The 23,078-nt window shown below is 34.9% G+C and overlaps 1 protein-coding gene across 1 annotated transcript in view; it reads right to left on the reverse strand.

The window, feature by feature from the left end:
• The window catches only part of LOC755081 (deleted in malignant brain tumors 1 protein-like), a 56,494-nt gene that overhangs the window by 4,607 nt on the left and 28,809 nt on the right, over window positions 1-23,078 (reverse strand). The window contains exon 5 of the mRNA XM_030977105.1: window positions 1,427-1,825. Within this exon, the coding sequence (XP_030832965.1) occupies window positions 1,427-1,825 (399 nt within the window). The remainder of the gene's footprint in view (window positions 1-1,426; window positions 1,826-23,078) is intronic.

Below are 23,078 nucleotides of genomic sequence, written 5' to 3' on the forward strand. Positions count from 1 at the left end.
TGCAGGATCAAAACATAAACACAAAATCATCATCAGAAGTGGAAAGATTATGACCGATATTATTAAAAGCGTACCTAATTTGAATAGTCCATGTAGGCGTAAAGCACATCTATTTTCTTTAGAAACAGGATGTTATTATTGTTAATGTCATCATCATCAGCAGCAGCAGCATTATGAGAGCCACAACGGTGACATTCACAGTTCTCACAGGGCGCCCTGGCTAAAGATTATTTTTTCATCGACGTCAGCCTCAAATAGAACCGTCAAGAAATCTGTTCGACCCGTGTTCTGCATCTGACGGATTTCACCGTCGTTATCACCAGCAATTAAAAGGAAAGTAAAACGTTTTTATTTGTATGGCTCCTTTTTGTATTTACAATATTCTGTGATTTGGAAGATAAATCTACAAAAGATATGTTTAGGGCCTATCTTGTATCATTGCTCGCAAAATATCTTCATCGTTATAATACTGTCTGCGATGTTATCGTTTATAAAGACTGAAAAACGAGATTAATTAAACGGACAATAAACAAACATATGAAACTAAGGATTAAATGTCGGTCATTGTATTAGCCGGAGGAATTTGGTGACACTATACAAAATCCCTGAAGAAAACTTTTCTGCCATTTAAGGGTATTTACAAAAAAAAGTCTATGCCACTTTACATAAAGTGTGGAGAACTGGCCATAAATGTCTTTGTGAACAGTGTGAAATTCCTAAGATTGTTAGAATTTGTGTAACATGTTGCTATTATGTGATTCCAGCTATTATTGTTCTTGTGGGCAGTTGGCCTTGTGTGCCGTTGTTTTCGTGGGATTTAGCCAAGCTCTATATGCAAATGAAGGAAACGTACAGGTAATGCAAGACAAAATATCATTTGGAGTAACCTGTACATGGGAAAACAAAATCAACCTAAATCATTGTAAGTTGTTTCTAAAATTTCTATCATTATTATATGGTGTGCACGTTCAATTTTATCGTATTGTATCGCTGAAATGTGATTGGATTTGTAAGTTTTGCATTTCGTGCATGTTTTGCAGAAGAAAATAATTCAATTCAATTCAATTACCCTCAAGTCTCCTCCCGATATAACTGATCGGGGTCGACCAATATTAGTAACAGGGTTCCCCTACTCCTATTCGAAGAGTGCTTTGGGTTCTTAACGTGAAAAGGTGGTGACATTCCTCTACACGAGGCCTTCTTTTTACTTCGTATCCGATGGTAGGAGTGTTTTCCACTATGTATAGCGTGTATCTATGAAACAGGGGAGGGGCTCATTGGCGCACAAGACAATCTTTAGTCATCCCCACGGGTTGGGTTTGAAGCCACGATCATTGGTCATGTTGGTCCAACAGGCAGATGCTTTACCGACTATTATATGCCAACTCGTCTCCGCAATGCCTGCTTTGTATTGTTTGCAACTTACCATTGTCATTGCAGTAAACTCCTGCATCTTCGCTGTGAGAACAGTCTTCAATGCCCCATCCGGCGTGACTACAGTACTCCAATCTACTTTCATATCCCGAACAGCCGACCTCGTCAAGATATGTCGGGTCAGATCCTCGTCCATATGTACCACCACTCCTGGCTTCACCTACATCACCTGAGTATCCAAGCTGTCGACAAACTACCCTCGCGTCAGAGTCATCCCAACTGTCATCACAGACTGTCCCCCACAGGGAATTGTGGTAGATCTCAACCCGGCCTTGGTTTGGAGTAGACCCACCAGCAAGTCGGACATTTCCTTCATCGGGGTCTTCAATGGAATTATAAAAGAATAAAAAATTAACGAAGGTGAATAGTTTTTCAATGTATATGTTTACAACTAAATTATTCACACCCTTACCAACTTTTGTAATTGTTAAAGAATGTGAACATTGATTCGTTCCGATTTTTGTTTCTTGAGGAGGCGACATATAAAGCTTATATTTATTTATTTTTAACAAAGGGCCTAATTCAACCAGCTCACCTTTTATTGAGGAGTTACAAAAAACCAAGCGCGTAGCCAGGATTTCATTTTAGGGGGCGGTAGTGAGCATGCGAACCGTGCGAATCACTTACAGAGCGCACGTAGCGCGCTCCCTAGGAGGTGGGTGCAGGGAGGGGGAGCTTTCCCCCTCCCGCGCGAAGCGCAAAAGCTTCAACGTTTCATAAATTATTAGAGAAAGAAGACGATTCGTTGTACCGTTCTCGACTCTTAATCCTTTTCTTGCTACGTCCTCTTCCTTTCTTCTTTTTTTCTCTCTCTCTCTCTCTCTTTTTTTGGCGGCGTTTTTTTTTTTTGGGGGGGGGGGGGGGGCGACCGCCCCAACCGCCCCCTGGCTACGCGCCTGCACAAAATACAAAAAACATCACATTAAATAATTCAGATGTTATAATAGTACATTTAGACTTTGATGCATTTACTGCAATCCCGATGTGAGAATATAGTTCGTGCAAGTCATCAAACCTTTTTACTAAAATCATATCCCATTCTCACGGGTATAATTTCAATTTCAATTTCAATTTATTTGCTCATAAAAATCCAGAAAACACGTGCAAACATTCATAAATCAACATGATACAAAGGATAAAATTCACAAGAAAAATTAATAACAAAGTATACATTTGGATTAAGTATGAGAGGGACAGCAAGAAAGGAACAAGCCTTGTGATTAGCTGACCCTGTAACATAATACATTAAGGAAGCTACAAAAAATAACAAATCACTTACAACAACATAAAGGGGGGGGGGTACTATACCTATACATTTAAACAAACAAACTTGGTGAATACCTGTCTAAAATAAAGTGCCTAGATTTTGACTTAAAAACATTTAACGAAACTGCTTGTTTAATATCTGAAGAAAGAGAATTCCAGATTTGGGGTCCTTGAAATAATATTGAATTTTTAAAAGATGAGAGCCTCGGTTTGGGTAAATGAAAATCATTAGCATTTCTTGTATTGTATCCATGATATTCATTATTGAACTGAAAGAATGTTTTAATATAGTCTGGCAAGAGGTGATTGTTACATAAGTACATAAATATAAGTACCTGAAATACATATATATCATGAAATTTCAAAACACCTGATTCAATAAATAAAGGGTTGGTATGGGCAAGGTAAGGTGCATGAGACATATTTCGTATTGCACGTTTTTGTAAAATAAACAATCTATCAATGTGATTATTACTTGCATTACCCCAGACAAGAATACCATAATTAAGATACGGATATACAATTGCATAATAAATAATTTTTAAAATCTCCTTTGGAAATGATCTTAAACAATACATTATTCCTATATTTTTTGCCAGCTTATTGCACAGACTATCAATGTGATTTTTCCATGTAAGTTTATGATCTATTGTAATGCCTAAAAATTTTACTGACGTTACACACTTAATATCTGTATTGCACAATCTAATTGAAAGATAATCTGGTATCAATAAATTACTAAAAATAATATAACTGGTTTTTGCTACATTGATTATCATTTTATTTGCGTAAAACCACTCAGATATTAATTCAAGTTCAGAATTGAATAGATTATGTAAGTCCTGACAGTTAGGATGGGATAAAAACAGACTGGTGTCGTCAGCAAACATAATACAATGTAATAATTTAGATACTTTACTAAGGTCATTTATAAATAAAAGAAACAACAGTGGTCCTAAGATAGAACCCTGTGGTACCCCACATGAGATAGTCCCTTGCTGTGATTTGCATTTAGAAATTTCAACATATTGTTTTCTATTTGATAAATAACTTTCAAATAATTTAAGTACAATACCTCTTATGCCATATAATTCAAGTTTGTGTAATAAAATAGCGTGATCTACTGTATCAAAAGCCTTCTTCAAATCTAAAAACATTGCAATCATATATTTCTTGTTATCAAGAGCATTAACAACAGTGTGAACAAAATCAATAAGAGCCGATGACGTCGAATGTCCAGGACGGAAACCATATTGGTTCAAAGATAATATATTGTACTTGCTTATAAAATCAAATAATCTATTGTACATACATTTTTCTAAAATTTTAGAGAAAATTGGCAAGACTGATATGGGTCTGTAATTTGCAACATTTTCACTTGAACCATTTTTATATACAGGAACCACACGAGCAATCTTTAATTCATCAGGAAATATACCTAAATCTAAGCATTGATTGAATATTGCACAGATGGGTTGACATAAAATATGTATAGATTTCTTTATAACCTTGATACTTATATCATCGTACCCAGGACTGCAATCTCTCTTTATATTAGACACAATATCAATGATCTCGGAACATGTGATTGGTTTAAAATAACACGTATTAGAATTCCTATCCAAATAACGACAAGGATTCAAATTTAAATTATTGCCCTGATCAACAGGATATTTCAATTCAGATACAATATTAACTAGACTTTAATTCGTCACTTAGACGAATTAGGTGATACGTATGATAATGGTTTACATAACGAATAATGCATTACACGATATATTATTTTGCTTCTCCCATTCATATGCTTCTCCCATTATGATCTATTCATATGTCAAGATTAAATTGTGTCTCCTTGATCATCATGGATCTAGGGAAGATAGATTGAAACAATATATGACCTTTGACCCTGTGCAGTAACCAGTTACACATTTGACTCTAATTTACATCATGAAGAACACCTTTTGACGATTTTATCTTATTCAAAGAAATGAAAATGTAATTGATAAATGATTAGCATCATTATGATAATGATGATCGTGATGATCATGATCATGATCATGAGCACGATCATGACATCTTATTGAAAAAATGAGGGTTGATTTAGATAGCATATAGTCTCAGCTACAACATACTCAAAAATCAACAAAATCCAAGCCGAAATAACGGCGATATTGCTCGCCAAAGACAGGAATGTAGACTCCAGATTTGAGAAAAAGTCATTTCCCATAGGGATTACACGCAAAAAGTAATGGATTAAGTGAAAATAGGGTAATAATAAAGTAAAAAGGGTTATTTATGACATTATTTGCGAATCTACGTGTTTAAATAATCAAAGGAGATGGTACAGTGAAGGTCAAAAGGAAAAAAAAGTGAAAAAAAAGTGTTGGAGACACCCGGACTCGAACCAGGGATCTCGAGGTTGGAAGTCAAGTGCGTTACCGATATACCAAAACATCTCCCATAGCGATTACACGTAAACGGGAAATGGAATTCAGAAATCCCACTTTGCAAGTGAAATATGAGCATGATCCCGGCATCTAATCGAAAAATAAAGGGCACACTTTTGATAGCTCATTGTCTCAGCTACAACATATCCGAAGCTCAGCGAAGACGAAGCTAAAACAACGGAGATTTTGATCGCGAAAGACAGGAGTGTAGAATCCAGTTTTGAGAAAAAGTCATGTCCCATAGAGAATACACGCAAAATGCGAACAATTGACATGCCTCCTTTAATTGCAAAATTACACCATGATACTTTTGTCAAAAATAAAAATTGTGAATATTACATTTGTAGAAAATTGTCTCAGCTAGAACTTATCAAAATTAAAAAAAGAAAATTAATCCATATTTACAGAGATACAATCAATTTTCCAAAAATATGCTGACGTCATAATATGCAAATTAAAAATTTGAGTTTGGAGGCCATTATGATGACGTCATGAGTTAATTGAGGATCAAATGAGACATGAAATCATATCTCCGACTCATAATCTATCCAAATATGAAAAAATATTAGGAGTTTCTATCTATTCTAAAGAGTTACAATGACTTTTATATAGGCATGTTTTTGCCCATGTATTGTAGATAAAGATAACGCAAATCCACGCGTGCTGTCAACTTTGACGGACGCTCATTGCGTTAATAAAAGGTGAACAAGTTATCAAAATGCTTGGAAAAATGTACCAAATATAATGACAGAAAAAATTCGGCGATTCTATATTGCAAAATGCCAGTACGCGCGAAAACGCGCGCGCATGCGCGTGTGCGTAATTTTTTTATCAAATGCTCCATATGGCCTGAAACGGATGTAAAAAAAAATTGGGATGATTTGGAGCATTTTAATTTTTTTCGCGCGCGTAAACGCGCGGACATAAGCGTACGCGCATTTTTGCGCGCATTTATTAACTTGAAATTGACCGGACGGATATTGAGTTTAATCATGATAAATATGAATGAAAAATGGCTTTCCTTTATGAAGATATGATCATAAGTTGATTTTCACAAAATGGCGCCTGGATGACGTCACGATGACCTTGACTGTCTGAAAAGTCACACAGTTCTAAGTTAGACTAAGATCTATCATCATTGAAAGTTTCATGATAATGGCTTTATTCAGTCTTGAGATATCCTGCGAACAAATTCGAGGAAGAATAATAAAAATAAATAATAACTAGACTTTAATTCGTCACTTAGACGAATTAGGTGATACGTATGATAATGGTTTACATAACGAATAATGCATTACACGATATATTATTTTGTAAAATGCTTCTCCCATTATGATCTATTCATATGTCAAGATTAAATTGTGTCTCCTTGATCATCATGGATCTAGGGAAGATAGATTGAAACAATATATGACCTTTGACCCTGTGCAGTAACCAGTTACACATTTGACTCTCATTTACATCATAAAGAACACCTTTTGACGATTTAATCTTATTCAAAGAAATGAAAATGTAATTGATAAATGATTATCATCATTATGATAATGATGATCATGATGATCATGATCATGATCATGAGCGCGATCATGACATCTTATTGAAAAAATGAGGGTTGATTTAGATAGCATTAGTCTCAGCTACAACATACTCAAAAATCAACAAAATCCAAGCCGAAATAACGGCGATATTGCTCGCAAAAGACAGGAATGTAGACTCCAGATTTTAGAAAAAGTCATCTCCCATAGGGATTACACGCAAAAAGTAATGGATTAAGTGAAAATAGGGTAATAATAAGTAAAAAGGGTTATTTATGACATTATTTGCGAATCTACGTGTTTAAATAATCAAAGGAGATGGTAGAGTGAAGGTCAAAAGGAACAAAAAGTGAAAAAAAAAGTGTTGGAGACACCCGGACTCGAACCAGGGATCTCGAGGTTGGAAGTCAAGTGCGTTACCGATATACCAAAACATCTCCCATAGCGATTACACGTAAACAGGAAATGGAATTCAGAAATCCCACTTTGCAAGTGAAATATGAGCATGATCCCGGCATCTAATCGAAAAATAAAAGGCACACTTTTAATGGCTCATTGTCTCAGCTACAACATATCCAAAGCTCAGCGAAAAAAAAAGCTAAAACAACGGAGATTTTGCTCGCGAAAGACAGGAGTGTAGAATCCAGTTTTGAGAAAAAGTCATGTCCCATAGAGAATACACGCAAAATGCGAAAAATTGACATGCCTCCTTTAATCGCAAAAATACACCATGATACTTTTGTCAAAAATAAAAATTGTGAATACTGCATTTGTAGAAAATTGTCACAGTTAGATCATAGCCAAATTTGGAAGAAAATCAATAAATATTACGAGAAATACACTAAATTTTCCATGAATATGCTGACGTCATAATATGCAAATTAAAATTTTGAGTTTGGAGGCCATTATGATGACGTCATGAGTTAATTGAGGGTCAAATGAGACATAAAATCATATCTTTGACTCATAATCTATCTAAATATGAAAAAATATTGGGAGTTCCTGTCTATTCTGAAGAGTTACAAAGAATTTTGTTTAGGCATGTTTTTGCTCATGTATTGTGGATAAAGATAACGCAGGTCCGCGCGCGCTGTCAACTTTCACGGACGCTCATTGCGTTATTAAAAGGTTAACAAGTTATCAAAATGCTTGGAAAAATGTGCCAAATATGATGATAGACAAAATTCGGCGATTTTATGTTGCAAAATGCTAGTACGCGCAAAAAACGCGCGCGCATGCGCGTGACCATAATTTTTTGTCAAATGCTCCATATGGCCTAAAACGTATGCCAAAAAATTTTGGGATGATTTAGAGCATTTTAATTTTTTGCGCCCGCGTAAACGCGCGAACGAACGCGCACGCGCGCATTTGCGCACGTTTATTGACCTGAAATCGACCGGACGGATATTGATCTTAATCGTGATAATTATGAATGAGAAATATTTTTCCGTTATGAAGATATGATCATAAGTTGATTTTCACAAAATGGCGCCTGGATGACGTCACGATGACTTTGAGTTTTTGAAAAGTCATGCAGTTCTAAGTTAGGCTAAGATCTATCATCATGGCAAGTTTCATGATAATGGCTTTAGCCATTCTTGAGATATCCTGCGAACAAAATTGAGGAAGAATAATAATAATTTCTTCTATACAGACACAAAATAAATACTAGACTTTAATTCGTCACTTAGACGAATTAGGTGATACGTATGAAAAATGCATAACACGATATATTATTTTATAAAATGCTTCTCCCATTATGATCTGTCCATATGTCAAGATTAAATTGTGTCTCCTTGATCATCATGGATCTGGGGAAGATAGATTGAGACCATGGGTGTCGATCCTTACGTAATACCTATTTATCAGGGGGGGGGGGTGAATGAATAGATCATCCCCCCTGAACAATAGGTATCAATGACAGATCGGCACCAATGATTGGCCCTGTGCAGTAACTAAGTTACATCATTAGGAACGCATTTTCAAAGAAATGAAAATGTATTTGATAAATAAGAGCTTATGCCTGAATAATAAAAAGTGAATAGTGTATGACGTCACGATTTCCCGGCGTCAATCAAAAGTCAAAATAAATGTGGCATACATTATCGATCATTTTTAGTTGTTGACGTGAGATTCGCTAGTTGCTTGATAATGAAATATTTAAATATCGGATGGATATATACTGTCACTGTATTAATTGAATTAGATCAAAGTTTAATTAACAGGAAATAATGTAGAAAAGAGAAAGACTAACAGGCAGGGAGTGTGACTTGGTTCACAGACGATAGTCTTTAACAAATATTGATGAATATACTTTTATCTGTGAGAACAGAAACCATGGTCGTGGCGGGGTGTTGGAATGCATGTAGCGGATTAACATAATTATTTCCAAAGAGATGACCTGACGTTTGATTCAGAAATATGTGACTCCATATTTATAGAAATAGTTTAAGAAAAGAGAAAGAATATTATAGTTGGTGTGGTATACAAGCCCCTAAATACTCAGACTGGATTTTTTTCTGAAGCACTGGAGATTGTGTTCAACAAAATAACTAGCGACAACAAAATGTGTTATGTAATGGGTGATTATAATATCGATTTATTACAACATGTCCACTCGGTAAAAAAAACGTGATCGATATAAAATCCAGTAACTCATGCTACCCCTTAATCGACAAACCTAAACTAATTACGAAGTAATCCACCACTTTAATAGATAATATACTTTCAAATAAGTTACTATCTTTTCATGATACTGGTCTATTGTATGGTAATGTATCCGATCACTTCCATGTCTTTACCATTTCAAAGCTAAATGTTGCCAATGTAAAATCATCGAAAGTAAAGATCGGTCACAGAATCATAAATCAGAGAAATATTGAGGCCTTAATTAGGAATTTGCACGACGTCGACTGGAGGGATGTCTATGCTGCAGAACATCCAGATGATAGCTATTATATTTTTCAAAATAAGTTTCGTGCATTGTATGACAAGCATTTTCCAATTGTATTTAAACAAAAATTTAAAAAAATAAAATGTTGGATAACGAATGGACAGTAACAGTCGATGCGACATAGGAATAAATTATACAAAATGTATTAACGTAACCCATCAGACAAAAATTCTCATGATTACAAAAATTATCGTAACCTACTCACAGGATTCGCAAAGCAATATCCCAGTATTTCCATGACAAATTTGTACTTAATAAATCTAATGTATATTCCCCATGACAATGTTGTCGGATGAAGCTGCTTTTTGTCTGTTGACTTTGCTCGTTTTTAATGATATGTAACCGCTGTCTTTTTTAATAATTGAAGTACTTAGTCATTTATATGAGGTAATCGCAAACACAATGTACAGCCCTATTTAGTTATCTTTCTTTCCTATACTTAATTCTCTTCTCATTTTTTTCCTTCCATTTACTAGATGTTATTTTCTATCAACGTTGTGTCATATAATATGTTATTTTCATAATAATATGTATAATGTTCTCTCAGTAACTGTGTTAAATTATTATGGGCATTCCCGACTCAAGCTATGCTTCCGCCTGCTTCCGTAGACGAAAGAGTTCATGCATGGCTGATTGTCAACGAAACGGAGTTAAGTATTTTGTAAATTCTGCTTGTTGCTACGGCAGGCAGCCAGTGAAAACGAAATCGTTTAGTAAAATAATGGAAATGCAAGCACTACTTAAAACAAACATAACTTTGTTATTCCTAGCTCATTTTTCCTGATCGAGGTGTCATATGAAAGAGCAGAAACTCAAACTTTGAGAAATGTGATTTTCTCTTTGAAATTCAGATACTGTCTGCCAAATGTCTTTTTGGTTTCCTCTCTTCAAATTCATTTGAATCACTCTTGCGTGCAATATGCATTACATGAGTTACGTCAAATGAAAGAGGAGGATCTAAGCTTTACAAATATGTATCATTTATCAATTATAATTTTTGATTAAGTTATGATAAAACATCGATAATTCTCGGTTTCGTTTTGGGGGGACGCACTGTATACATTGTGTTTCATATTGTGATGTCGAGAAGTAAATAAACGTTAATAAATACAATAACACCAAAATACAAAGCCTCAACTGTGTAGCATATTGACAACTATGGATCTATAGAAGATAGATTGAGATAACCATGTACAATGAGCAGCTACACCTTCGTCTCTAAATGACTCAATGAAGAATGCATTTTCACAATTTCATCTTATTCCATGAAATGCTTTACCCGTCATGTTCTACCTATACTATAAGTTGCTGCGTAGAAATTCAATTATTTTAATTTGGGCCATTACAAAAAATGGGTTATTAATGTAGACAAATGCTCATCCTTTTTATACAGCTAATTTTATGTATATTATTACCAGAGAAAAAAAGAAGTCAGTCAGTCACTCAAGAGTGTATGACATTAAAATCTACAAAGTCAATGGGTTTCGTTCAATTGAAAATTTCGACATGATCTCATCACCTGATTAAAAATCTAAAAGCACCGTTTTTATAGCCCATGGTCTCAGCTATAACATACCAGAATCTGGGAGGGAATAGAGCACAAATGAGCGAGATGGTGCTGAAAGATTGATGTCATGTAGATTCACAATGTGAACGAAATTCACCTTCCATAGACATAACACGCAAATTAAGAAAATTCTGACAAGTGGCCTTTAATTGAATTTTGTACTATGATGACGTCATTAAAATGAAATTTAGTGTGTATTGATCTTGTAGAGGATTGCCTCGACTACAACATATTACAATCTAAAAGTAAATCAATGAATATTGAGAGAAATACACACATTTTCCCATAAATATAATGACGTCATAATATGCATTTTTGTATTTTGACTTCCAAGGCCATTATGATGACGTCATGATGTACTTAATGGCCAAATGAGTTACGAAATCATACCTCCGACTCATACTCTATCTAAATAAGAAAAAAAAATTGGCAGTCCTTATTCATCCCAATGGACTTTTTATAGGCATGTTTTTGCCCATATATGCTATGTATTGCAAAAATCGTGCGTACGGACGGTTATTTTGAACGGACGCTCATTCCGTTATTAATAGAGATCAAGAGATAAAAAGGGTATCAAATTGTTCGGAAAAATATGAGGAATATTCTGTCAAAAGTTTTTGCTGGGCGATTATTTTTCGTTCGGCCGTGACGAACGAAAATGTGCAAAAATGCGTGTTTTGCGTGATTTTTTATGAAATGCTTAAAATGGTCTGAAACGTATGCAAAAAAAATTTAAGACGATTTTAAGCAATTTAAAATTTTACGCGCGCATTTACGCGCGCACGTAAGCGTACGCGCATTTTTGCGCGCATTTATTGATCGGAAATTGACCGGACCAATATTGACCTTGATCGTGATAAATATGAATGAGAAATTGCTTTCTGTTATGAAGTTATGGTCATGAGTTGATTTTCACAAAATGGCGCCTAGATGACGTCATGATGACCTTGAGTCATTGAAAAGTCACGCAGTTCTAAGTTAGACCGGGATCCATCATCATAGCAAGTTTCATGACAATGCGTTTATCCGTTCTTGAGATTTCTTGCGAACAAAATCGAGGAAGAATAATAATAATTTTTTGTGAATAATAAAAATCTTGACGAAATCAATAGTTGATACGTATACTTCGTACGTATCACCTAATAATTTCTTCAAAATTTGCAATTTCAACTTTCGATTGAAAATTCCGACATGATCCCAACATCTGATTAAAAAACAAAGTACACCGTTTTTATAGCCCATGGTCTCAGCTATAACATACCAGAATCTGGGAGGGAATAGAGCACAAATGAGCGAGATGGTGCTGAAAGATTGATGTCATGTAGATTCACAATGTGAACGAAATTCACCTTCCATAGACATAACACGCAAATTAAGAAAATTCTGACAAGTGGCCTTTAATTGAATTTTGTACTATGATGACGTCATTAAAATGAAATTTAGTGTGTATTGATCTTGTAGAGGATTGCCTCGACTACAACATATTACAATCTAAAAGTAAATCAATGAATATTGAGAGAAATACACACATTTTCCCATAAATATAATGACGTCATAATATGCATTTTTGTATTTTGACTTCCAAGGCCATTATGATGACGTCATGATGTACTTAATGGCCAAATGAGTTACGAAATCATACCTCCGACTCATACTCTATCTAAATAAGAAAAAAAAATTGGCAGTCCTTATTCATCCCAATGGACTTTTTATAGGCATGTTTTTGCCCATATATGCTATGTATTGCAAAAATCGTGCGTACGGACGGTTATTTTGAACGGACGCTCATTCCGTTATTAATAGAGATCAAGAGATAAAAAGGGTATCAAATTGTTCGGAAAAATATGAGGAATATTCTGTCAAAAGTTTTTGCTGGGCGATTATTTTTCGTTCGGCCGTGACGAACGAAAATGTGCAAAAATGCGTGTTTTGCGTGATTTTTTATGAAATGCTTAAAATGGTCTGAAACGTATGCAAAAAAAATTTAAGACGATTTTAAGCAATTTAAAATTTTACGCGCGCATTTACGCGCGCACGTAAGCGTACGCGCATTTTTGCGCGCATTTATTGATCGGAAATTGACCGGACCAATATTGACCTTGATCGTGATAAATATGAATGAGAAATTGCTTTCTGTTATGAAGTTATGGTCATGAGTTGATTTTCACAAAATGGCGCCTAGATGACGTCATGATGACCTTGAGTCATTGAAAAGTCACGCAGTTCTAAGTTAGACCGGGATCCATCATCATAGCAAGTTTCATGACAATGCGTTTATCCGTTCTTGAGATTTCTTGCGAACAAAATCGAGGAAGAATAATAATAATTTTTTGTGAATAATAAAAATCTTGACGAAATCAATAGTTGATACGTATACTTCGTACGTATCACCTAATAATTTCTTCAAAATTTGCAATTTCAACTTTCGATTGAAAATTCCGACATGATCCCAACATCTGATTAAAAAACAAAGTACACCGTTTTTATAGCCCATGGTCTCAGCTATAACATACCAGAATCTGGGAGGGAATAGAGCACAAATGAGCGAGATGGTGCTGAAAGATTGATGTCATGTAGATTCACAATGTGAACGAAATTCACCTTCCATAGACATAACACGCAAATTAAGAAAATTCTGACAAGTGGCCTTTAATTGAATTTTGTACTATGATGACGTCATTAAAATGAAATTTAGTGTGTATTGATCTTGTAGAGGATTGCCTCGACTACAACATATTACAATCTAAAAGTAAATCAATGAATATTGAGAGAAATACACACATTTTCCCATAAATATAATGACGTCATAATATGCATTTTTGTATTTTGACTTCCAAGGCCATTATGATGACGTCATGATGTACTTAATGGCCAAATGAGTTACGAAATCATACCTCCGACTCATACTCTATCTAAATAAGAAAAAAAAATTGGCAGTCCTTATTCATCCCAATGGACTTTTTATAGGCATGTTTTTGCCCATATATGCTATGTATTGCAAAAATCGTGCGTACGGACGGTTATTTTGAACGGACGCTCATTCCGTTATTAATAGAGATCAAGAGATAAAAAGGGTATCAAATTGTTCGGAAAAATATGAGGAATATTCTGTCAAAAGTTTTTGCTGGGCGATTATTTTTCGTTCGGCCGTGACGAACGAAAATGTGCAAAAATGCGTGTTTTGCGTGATTTTTTATGAAATGCTTAAAATGGTCTGAAACGTATGCAAAAAAAATTTAAGACGATTTTAAGCAATTTAAAATTTTACGCGCGCATTTACGCGCGCACGTAAGCGTACGCGCATTTTTGCGCGCATTTATTGATCGGAAATTGACCGGACCAATATTGACCTTGATCGTGATAAATATGAATGAGAAATTGCTTTCTGTTATGAAGTTATGGTCATGAGTTGATTTTCACAAAATGGCGCCTAGATGACGTCATGATGACCTTGAGTCATTGAAAAGTCACGCAGTTCTAAGTTAGACCGGGATCCATCATCATAGCAAGTTTCATGACAATGCGTTTATCCGTTCTTGAGATTTCTTGCGAACAAAATCGAGGAAGAATAATAATAATTTTTTGTGAATAATAAAAATCTTGACGAAATCAATAGTTGATACGTATACTTCGTACGTATCACCTAATAATTTCTTCAAAATTTGCAATTTCAACTTTCGATTGAAAATTCCGACATGATCCCAACATCTGATTAAAAAACAAAGTACACCGTTTTTATAGCCCATGGTCTCAGCTATAACATACCAGAATCTGGGAGGGAATAGAGCACAAATGAGCGAGATGGTGCTGAAAGATTGATGTCATGTAGATTCACAATGTGAACGAAATTCACCTTCCATAGACATAACACGCAAATTAAGAAAATTCTGACAAGTGGCCTTTAATTGAATTTTGTACTATGATGACGTCATTAAAATGAAATTTAGTGTGTATTGATCTTGTAGAGGATTGCCTCGACTACAACATATTACAATCTAAAAGTAAATCAATGAATATTGAGAGAAATACACACATTTTCCCATAAATATAATGACGTCATAATATGCATTTTTGTATTTTGACTTCCAAGGCCATTATGATGACGTCATGATGTACTTAATGGCCAAATGAGTTACGAAATCATACCTCCGACTCATACTCTATCTAAATAAGAAAAAAAAATTGGCAGTCCTTATTCATCCCAATGGACTTTTTATAGGCATGTTTTTGCCCATATATGCTATGTATTGCAAAAATCGTGCGTACGGACGGTTATTTTGAACGGACGCTCATTCCGTTATTAATAGAGATCAAGAGATAAAAAGGGTATCAAATTGTTCGGAAAAATATGAGGAATATTCTGTCAAAAGTTTTTGCTGGGCGATTATTTTTCGTTCGGCCGTGACGAACGAAAATGTGCAAAAATGCGTGTTTTGCGTGATTTTTTATGAAATGCTTAAAATGGTCTGAAACGTATGCAAAAAAAATTTAAGACGATTTTAAGCAATTTAAAATTTTACGCGCGCATTTACGCGCGCACGTAAGCGTACGCGCATTTTTGCGCGCATTTATTGATCGGAAATTGACCGGACCAATATTGACCTTGATCGTGATAAATATGAATGAGAAATTGCTTTCTGTTATGAAGTTATGGTCATGAGTTGATTTTCACAAAATGGCGCCTAGATGACGTCATGATGACCTTGAGTCATTGAAAAGTCACGCAGTTCTAAGTTAGACCGGGATCCATCATCATAGCAAGTTTCATGACAATGCGTTTATCCGTTCTTGAGATTTCTTGCGAACAAAATCGAGGAAGAATAATAATAATTTTTTGTGAATAATAAAAATCTTGACGAAATCAATAGTTGATACGTATACTTCGTACGTATCACCTAATAATTTCTTCAAAATTTGCAATTTCAACTTTCGATTGAAAATTCCGACATGATCCCAACATCTGATTAAAAAACAAAGTACACCGTTTTTATAGCCCATGGTCTCAGCTATAACATACCAGAATCTGGGAGGGAATAGAGCACAAATGAGCGAGATGGTGCTGAAAGATTGATGTCATGTAGATTCACAATGTGAACGAAATTCACCTTCCATAGACATAACACGCAAATTAAGAAAATTCTGACAAGTGGCCTTTAATTGAATTTTGTACTATGATGACGTCATTAAAATGAAATTTAGTGTGTATTGATCTTGTAGAGGATTGCCTCGACTACAACATATTACAATCTAAAAGTAAATCAATGAATATTGAGAGAAATACACACATTTTCCCATAAATATAATGACGTCATAATATGCATTTTTGTATTTTGACTTCCAAGGCCATTATGATGACGTCATGATGTACTTAATGGCCAAATGAGTTACGAAATCATACCTCCGACTCATACTCTATCTAAATAAGAAAAAAAAATTGGCAGTCCTTATTCATCCCAATGGACTTTTTATAGGCATGTTTTTGCCCATATATGCTATGTATTGCAAAAATCGTGCGTACGGACGGTTATTTTGAACGGACGCTCATTCCGTTATTAATAGAGATCAAGAGATAAAAAGGGTATCAAATTGTTCGGAAAAATATGAGGAATATTCTGTCAAAAGTTTTTGCTGGGCGATTATTTTTCGTTCGGCCGTGACGAACGAAAATGTGCAAAAATGCGTGTTTTGCGTGATTTTTTATGAAATGCTTAAAATGGTCTGAAACGTATGCAAAAAAAATTTAAGACGATTTTAAGCAATTTAAAATTTTACGCGCGCATTTACGCGCGCACGTAAGCGTACGCGCATTTTTGCGCGCATTTATTGATCGGAAATTGACCGGACCAATATTGACCTTGATCGTGATAAATATGAATGAGAAATTGCTTTCTGTTATGAAGTTATGGTCATGAGTTGATTTTCACAAAATGGCGCCTAGATGACGTCATGATGACCTTGAGTCATTGAAAAGTCACGCAGTTCTAAGTTAGACCGGGATCCATCATCATAGCAAGTTTCATGACAATGCGTTTATCCGTTCTTGAGATTTCTTGCGAACAAAATCGAGGAAGAATAATAATAATTTTTTGTGAATAATAAAAATCTTGACGAAATCAATAGTTGATACGTATACTTCGTACGTATCACCTAATAATTTCTTCAAAATTTGCAATTTCAACTTTCGATTGAAAATTCCGACATGATCCCAACATCTGATTAAAAAACAAAGTACACCGTTTTTATAGCCCATGGTCTCAGCTATAACATACCAGAATCTGGGAGGGAATAGAGCACAAATGAGCGAGATGGTGCTGAAAGATTGATGTCATGTAGATTCACAATGTGAACGAAATTCACCTTCCATAGACATAACACGCAAATTAAGAAAATTCTGACAAGTGGCCTTTAATTGAATTTTGTACTATGATGACGTCATTAAAATGAAATTTAGTGTGTATTGATCTTGTAGAGGATTGCCTCGACTACAACATATTACAATCTAAAAGTAAATCAATGAATATTGAGAGAAATACACACATTTTCCCATAAATATAATGACGTCATAATATGCATTTTTGTATTTTGACTTCCAAGGCCATTATGATGACGTCATGATGTACTTAATGGCCAAATGAGTTACGAAATCATACCTCCGACTCATACTCTATCTAAATAAGAAAAAAAAATTGGCAGTCCTTATTCATCCCAATGGACTTTTTATAGGCATGTTTTTGCCCATATATGCTATGTATTGCAAAAATCGTGCGTACGGACGGTTATTTTGAACGGACGCTCATTCCGTTATTAATAGAGATCAAGAGATAAAAAGGGTATCAAATTGTTCGGAAAAATATGAGGAATATTCTGTCAAAAGTTTTTGCTGGGCGATTATTTTTCGTTCGGCCGTGACGAACGAAAATGTGCAAAAATGCGTGTTTTGCGTGATTTTTTATGAAATGCTTAAAATGGTCTGAAACGTATGCAAAAAAAATTTAAGACGATTTTAAGCAATTTAAAATTTTACGCGCGCATTTACGCGCGCACGTAAGCGTACGCGCATTTTTGCGCGCATTTATTGATCGGAAATTGACCGGACCAATATTGACCTTGATCGTGATAAATATGAATGAGAAATTGCTTTCTGTTATGAAGTTATGGTCATGAGTTGATTTTCACAAAATGGCGCCTAGATGACGTCATGATGACCTTGAGTCATTGAAAAGTCACGCAGTTCTAAGTTAGACCGGGATCCATCATCATAGCAAGTTTCATGACAATGCGTTTATCCGTTCTTGAGATTTCTTGCGAACAAAATCGAGGAAGAATAATAATAATTTTTTGTGAATAATAAAAATCTTGACGAAATCAATAGTTGATACGTATACTTCGTACGTATCACCTAATAATTTCTTCAAAATTTGCAATTTCAACTTTCGATTGAAAATTCCGACATGATCCCAACATCTGATTAAAAAACAAAGTACACCGTTTTTATAGCCCATGGTCTCAGCTATAACATACCAGAATCTGGGAGGGAATAGAGCACAAATGAGCGAGATGGTGCTGAAAGATTGATGTCATGTAGATTCACAATGTGAACGAAATTCACCTTCCATAGACATAACACGCAAATTAAGAAAATTCTGACAAGTGGCCTTTAATTGAATTTTGTACTATGATGACGTCATTAAAATGAAATTTAGTGTGTATTGATCTTGTAGAGGATTGCCTCGACTACAACATATTACAATCTAAAAGTAAATCAATGAATATTGAGAGAAATACACACATTTTCCCATAAATATAATGACGTCATAATATGCATTTTTGTATTTTGACTTCCAAGGCCATTATGATGACGTCATGATGTACTTAATGGCCAAATGAGTTACGAAATCATACCTCCGACTCATACTCTATCTAAATAAGAAAAAAAAATTGGCAGTCCTTATTCATCCCAATGGACTTTTTATAGGCATGTTTTTGCCCATATATGCTATGTATTGCAAAAATCGTGCGTACGGACGGTTATTTTGAACGGACGCTCATTCCGTTATTAATAGAGATCAAGAGATAAAAAGGGTATCAAATTGTTCGGAAAAATATGAGGAATATTCTGTCAAAAGTTTTTGCTGGGCGATTATTTTTCGTTCGGCCGTGACGAACGAAAATGTGCAAAAATGCGTGTTTTGCGTGATTTTTTATGAAATGCTTAAAATGGTCTGAAACGTATGCAAAAAAAATTTAAGACGATTTTAAGCAATTTAAAATTTTACGCGCGCATTTACGCGCGCACGTAAGCGTACGCGCATTTTTGCGCGCATTTATTGATCGGAAATTGACCGGACCAATATTGACCTTGATCGTGATAAATATGAATGAGAAATTGCTTTCTGTTATGAAGTTATGGTCATGAGTTGATTTTCACAAAATGGCGCCTAGATGACGTCATGATGACCTTGAGTCATTGAAAAGTCACGCAGTTCTAAGTTAGACCGGGATCCATCATCATAGCAAGTTTCATGACAATGCGTTTATCCGTTCTTGAGATTTCTTGCGAACAAAATCGAGGAAGAATAATAATAATTTTTTGTGAATAATAAAAATCTTGACGAAATCAATAGTTGATACGTATACTTCGTACGTATCACCTAATAATTTCTTCAAAATTTGCAATTTCAACTTTCGATTGAAAATTCCGACATGATCCCAACATCTGATTAAAAAACAAAGTACACCGTTTTTATAGCCCATGGTCTCAGCTATAACATACCAGAATCTGGGAGGGAATAGAGCACAAATGAGCGAGATGGTGCTGAAAGATTGATGTCATGTAGATTCACAATGTGAACGAAATTCACCTTCCATAGACATAACACGCAAATTAAGAAAATTCTGACAAGTGGCCTTTAATTGAATTTTGTACTATGATGACGTCATTAAAATGAAATTTAGTGTGTATTGATCTTGTAGAGGATTGCCTCGACTACAACATATTACAATCTAAAAGTAAATCAATGAATATTGAGAGAAATACACACATTTTCCCATAAATATAATGACGTCATAATATGCATTTTTGTATTTTGACTTCCAAGGCCATTATGATGACGTCATGATGTACTTAATGGCCAAATGAGTTACGAAATCATACCTCCGACTCATACTCTATCTAAATAAGAAAAAAAAATTGGCAGTCCTTATTCATCCCAATGGACTTTTTATAGGCATGTTTTTGCCCATATATGCTATGTATTGCAAAAATCGTGCGTACGGACGGTTATTTTGAACGGACGCTCATTCCGTTATTAATAGAGATCAAGAGATAAAAAGGGTATCAAATTGTTCGGAAAAATATGAGGAATATTCTGTCAAAAGTTTTTGCTGGGCGATTATTTTTCGTTCGGCCGTGACGAACGAAAATGTGCAAAAATGCGTGTTTTGCGTGATTTTTTATGAAATGCTTAAAATGGTCTGAAACGTATGCAAAAAAAATTTAAGACGATTTTAAGCAATTTAAAATTTTACGCGCGCATTTACGCGCGCACGTAAGCGTACGCGCATTTTTGCGCGCATTTATTGATCGGAAATTGACCGGACCAATATTGACCTTGATCGTGATAAATATGAATGAGAAATTGCTTTCTGTTATGAAGTTATGGTCATGAGTTGATTTTCACAAAATGGCGCCTAGATGACGTCATGATGACCTTGAGTCATTGAAAAGTCACGCAGTTCTAAGTTAGACCGGGATCCATCATCATAGCAAGTTTCATGACAATGCGTTTATCCGTTCTTGAGATTTCTTGCGAACAAAATCGAGGAAGAATAATAATAATTTTTTGTGAATAATAAAAATCTTGACGAAATCAATAGTTGATACGTATACTTCGTACGTATCACCTAATAATTTCTTCAAAATTTGCAATTTCAACTTTCGATTGAAAATTCCGACATGATCCCAACATCTGATTAAAAAACAAAGTACACCGTTTTTATAGCCCATGGTCTCAGCTATAACATACCAGAATCTGGGAGGGAATAGAGCACAAATGAGCGAGATGGTGCTGAAAGATTGATGTCATGTAGATTCACAATGTGAACGAAATTCACCTTCCATAGACATAACACGCAAATTAAGAAAATTCTGACAAGTGGCCTTTAATTGAATTTTGTACTATGATGACGTCATTAAAATGAAATTTAGTGTGTATTGATCTTGTAGAGGATTGCCTCGACTACAACATATTACAATCTAAAAGTAAATCAATGAATATTGAGAGAAATACACACATTTTCCCATAAATATAATGACGTCATAATATGCATTTTTGTATTTTGACTTCCAAGGCCATTATGATGACGTCATGATGTACTTAATGGCCAAATGAGTTACGAAATCATACCTCCGACTCATACTCTATCTAAATAAGAAAAAAAAATTGGCAGTCCTTATTCATCCCAATGGACTTTTTATAGGCATGTTTTTGCCCATATATGCTATGTATTGCAAAAATCGTGCGTACGGACGGTTATTTTGAACGGACGCTCATTCCGTTATTAATAGAGATCAAGAGATAAAAAGGGTATCAAATTGTTCGGAAAAATATGAGGAATATTCTGTCAAAAGTTTTTGCTGGGCGATTATTTTTCGTTCGGCCGTGACGAACGAAAATGTGCAAAAATGCGTGTTTTGCGTGATTTTTTATGAAATGCTTAAAATGGTCTGAAACGTATGCAAAAAAAATTTAAGACGATTTTAAGCAATTTAAAATTTTACGCGCGCATTTACGCGCGCACGTAAGCGTACGCGCATTTTTGCGCGCATTTATTGATCGGAAATTGACCGGACCAATATTGACCTTGATCGTGATAAATATGAATGAGAAATTGCTTTCTGTTATGAAGTTATGGTCATGAGTTGATTTTCACAAAATGGCGCCTAGATGACGTCATGATGACCTTGAGTCATTGAAAAGTCACGCAGTTCTAAGTTAGACCGGGATCCATCATCATAGCAAGTTTCATGACAATGCGTTTATCCGTTCTTGAGATTTCTTGCGAACAAAATCGAGGAAGAATAATAATAATTTTTTGTGAATAATAAAAATCTTGACGAAATCAATAGTTGATACGTATACTTCGTACGTATCACCTAATAATTTCTTCAAAATTTGCAATTTCAACTTTCGATTGAAAATTCCGACATGATCCCAACATCTGATTAAAAAACAAAGTACACCGTTTTTATAGCCCATGGTCTCAGCTATAACATACCAGAATCTGGGAGGGAATAGAGCACAAATGAGCGAGATGGTGCTGAAAGATTGATGTCATGTAGATTCACAATGTGAACGAAATTCACCTTCCATAGACATAACACGCAAATTAAGAAAATTCTGACAAGTGGCCTTTAATTGAATTTTGTACTATGATGACGTCATTAAAATGAAATTTAGTGTGTATTGATCTTGTAGAGGATTGCCTCGACTACAACATATTACAATCTAAAAGTAAATCAATGAATATTGAGAGAAATACACACATTTTCCCATAAATATAATGACGTCATAATATGCATTTTTGTATTTTGACTTCCAAGGCCATTATGATGACGTCATGATGTACTTAATGGCCAAATGAGTTACGAAATCATACCTCCGACTCATACTCTATCTAAATAAGAAAAAAAAATTGGCAGTCCTTATTCATCCCAATGGACTTTTTATAGGCATGTTTTTGCCCATATATGCTATGTATTGCAAAAATCGTGCGTACGGACGGTTATTTTGAACGGACGCTCATTCCGTTATTAATAGAGATCAAGAGATAAAAAGGGTATCAAATTGTTCGGAAAAATATGAGGAATATTCTGT

This window comes from Strongylocentrotus purpuratus, unplaced genomic scaffold (assembly GCF_000002235.5).
Source record: "Strongylocentrotus purpuratus isolate Spur 01 unplaced genomic scaffold, Spur_5.0 spur5_scaffold_9, whole genome shotgun sequence".
NCBI classification, from domain to species: Eukaryota; Metazoa; Echinodermata; class Echinoidea; order Camarodonta; family Strongylocentrotidae; genus Strongylocentrotus; species Strongylocentrotus purpuratus.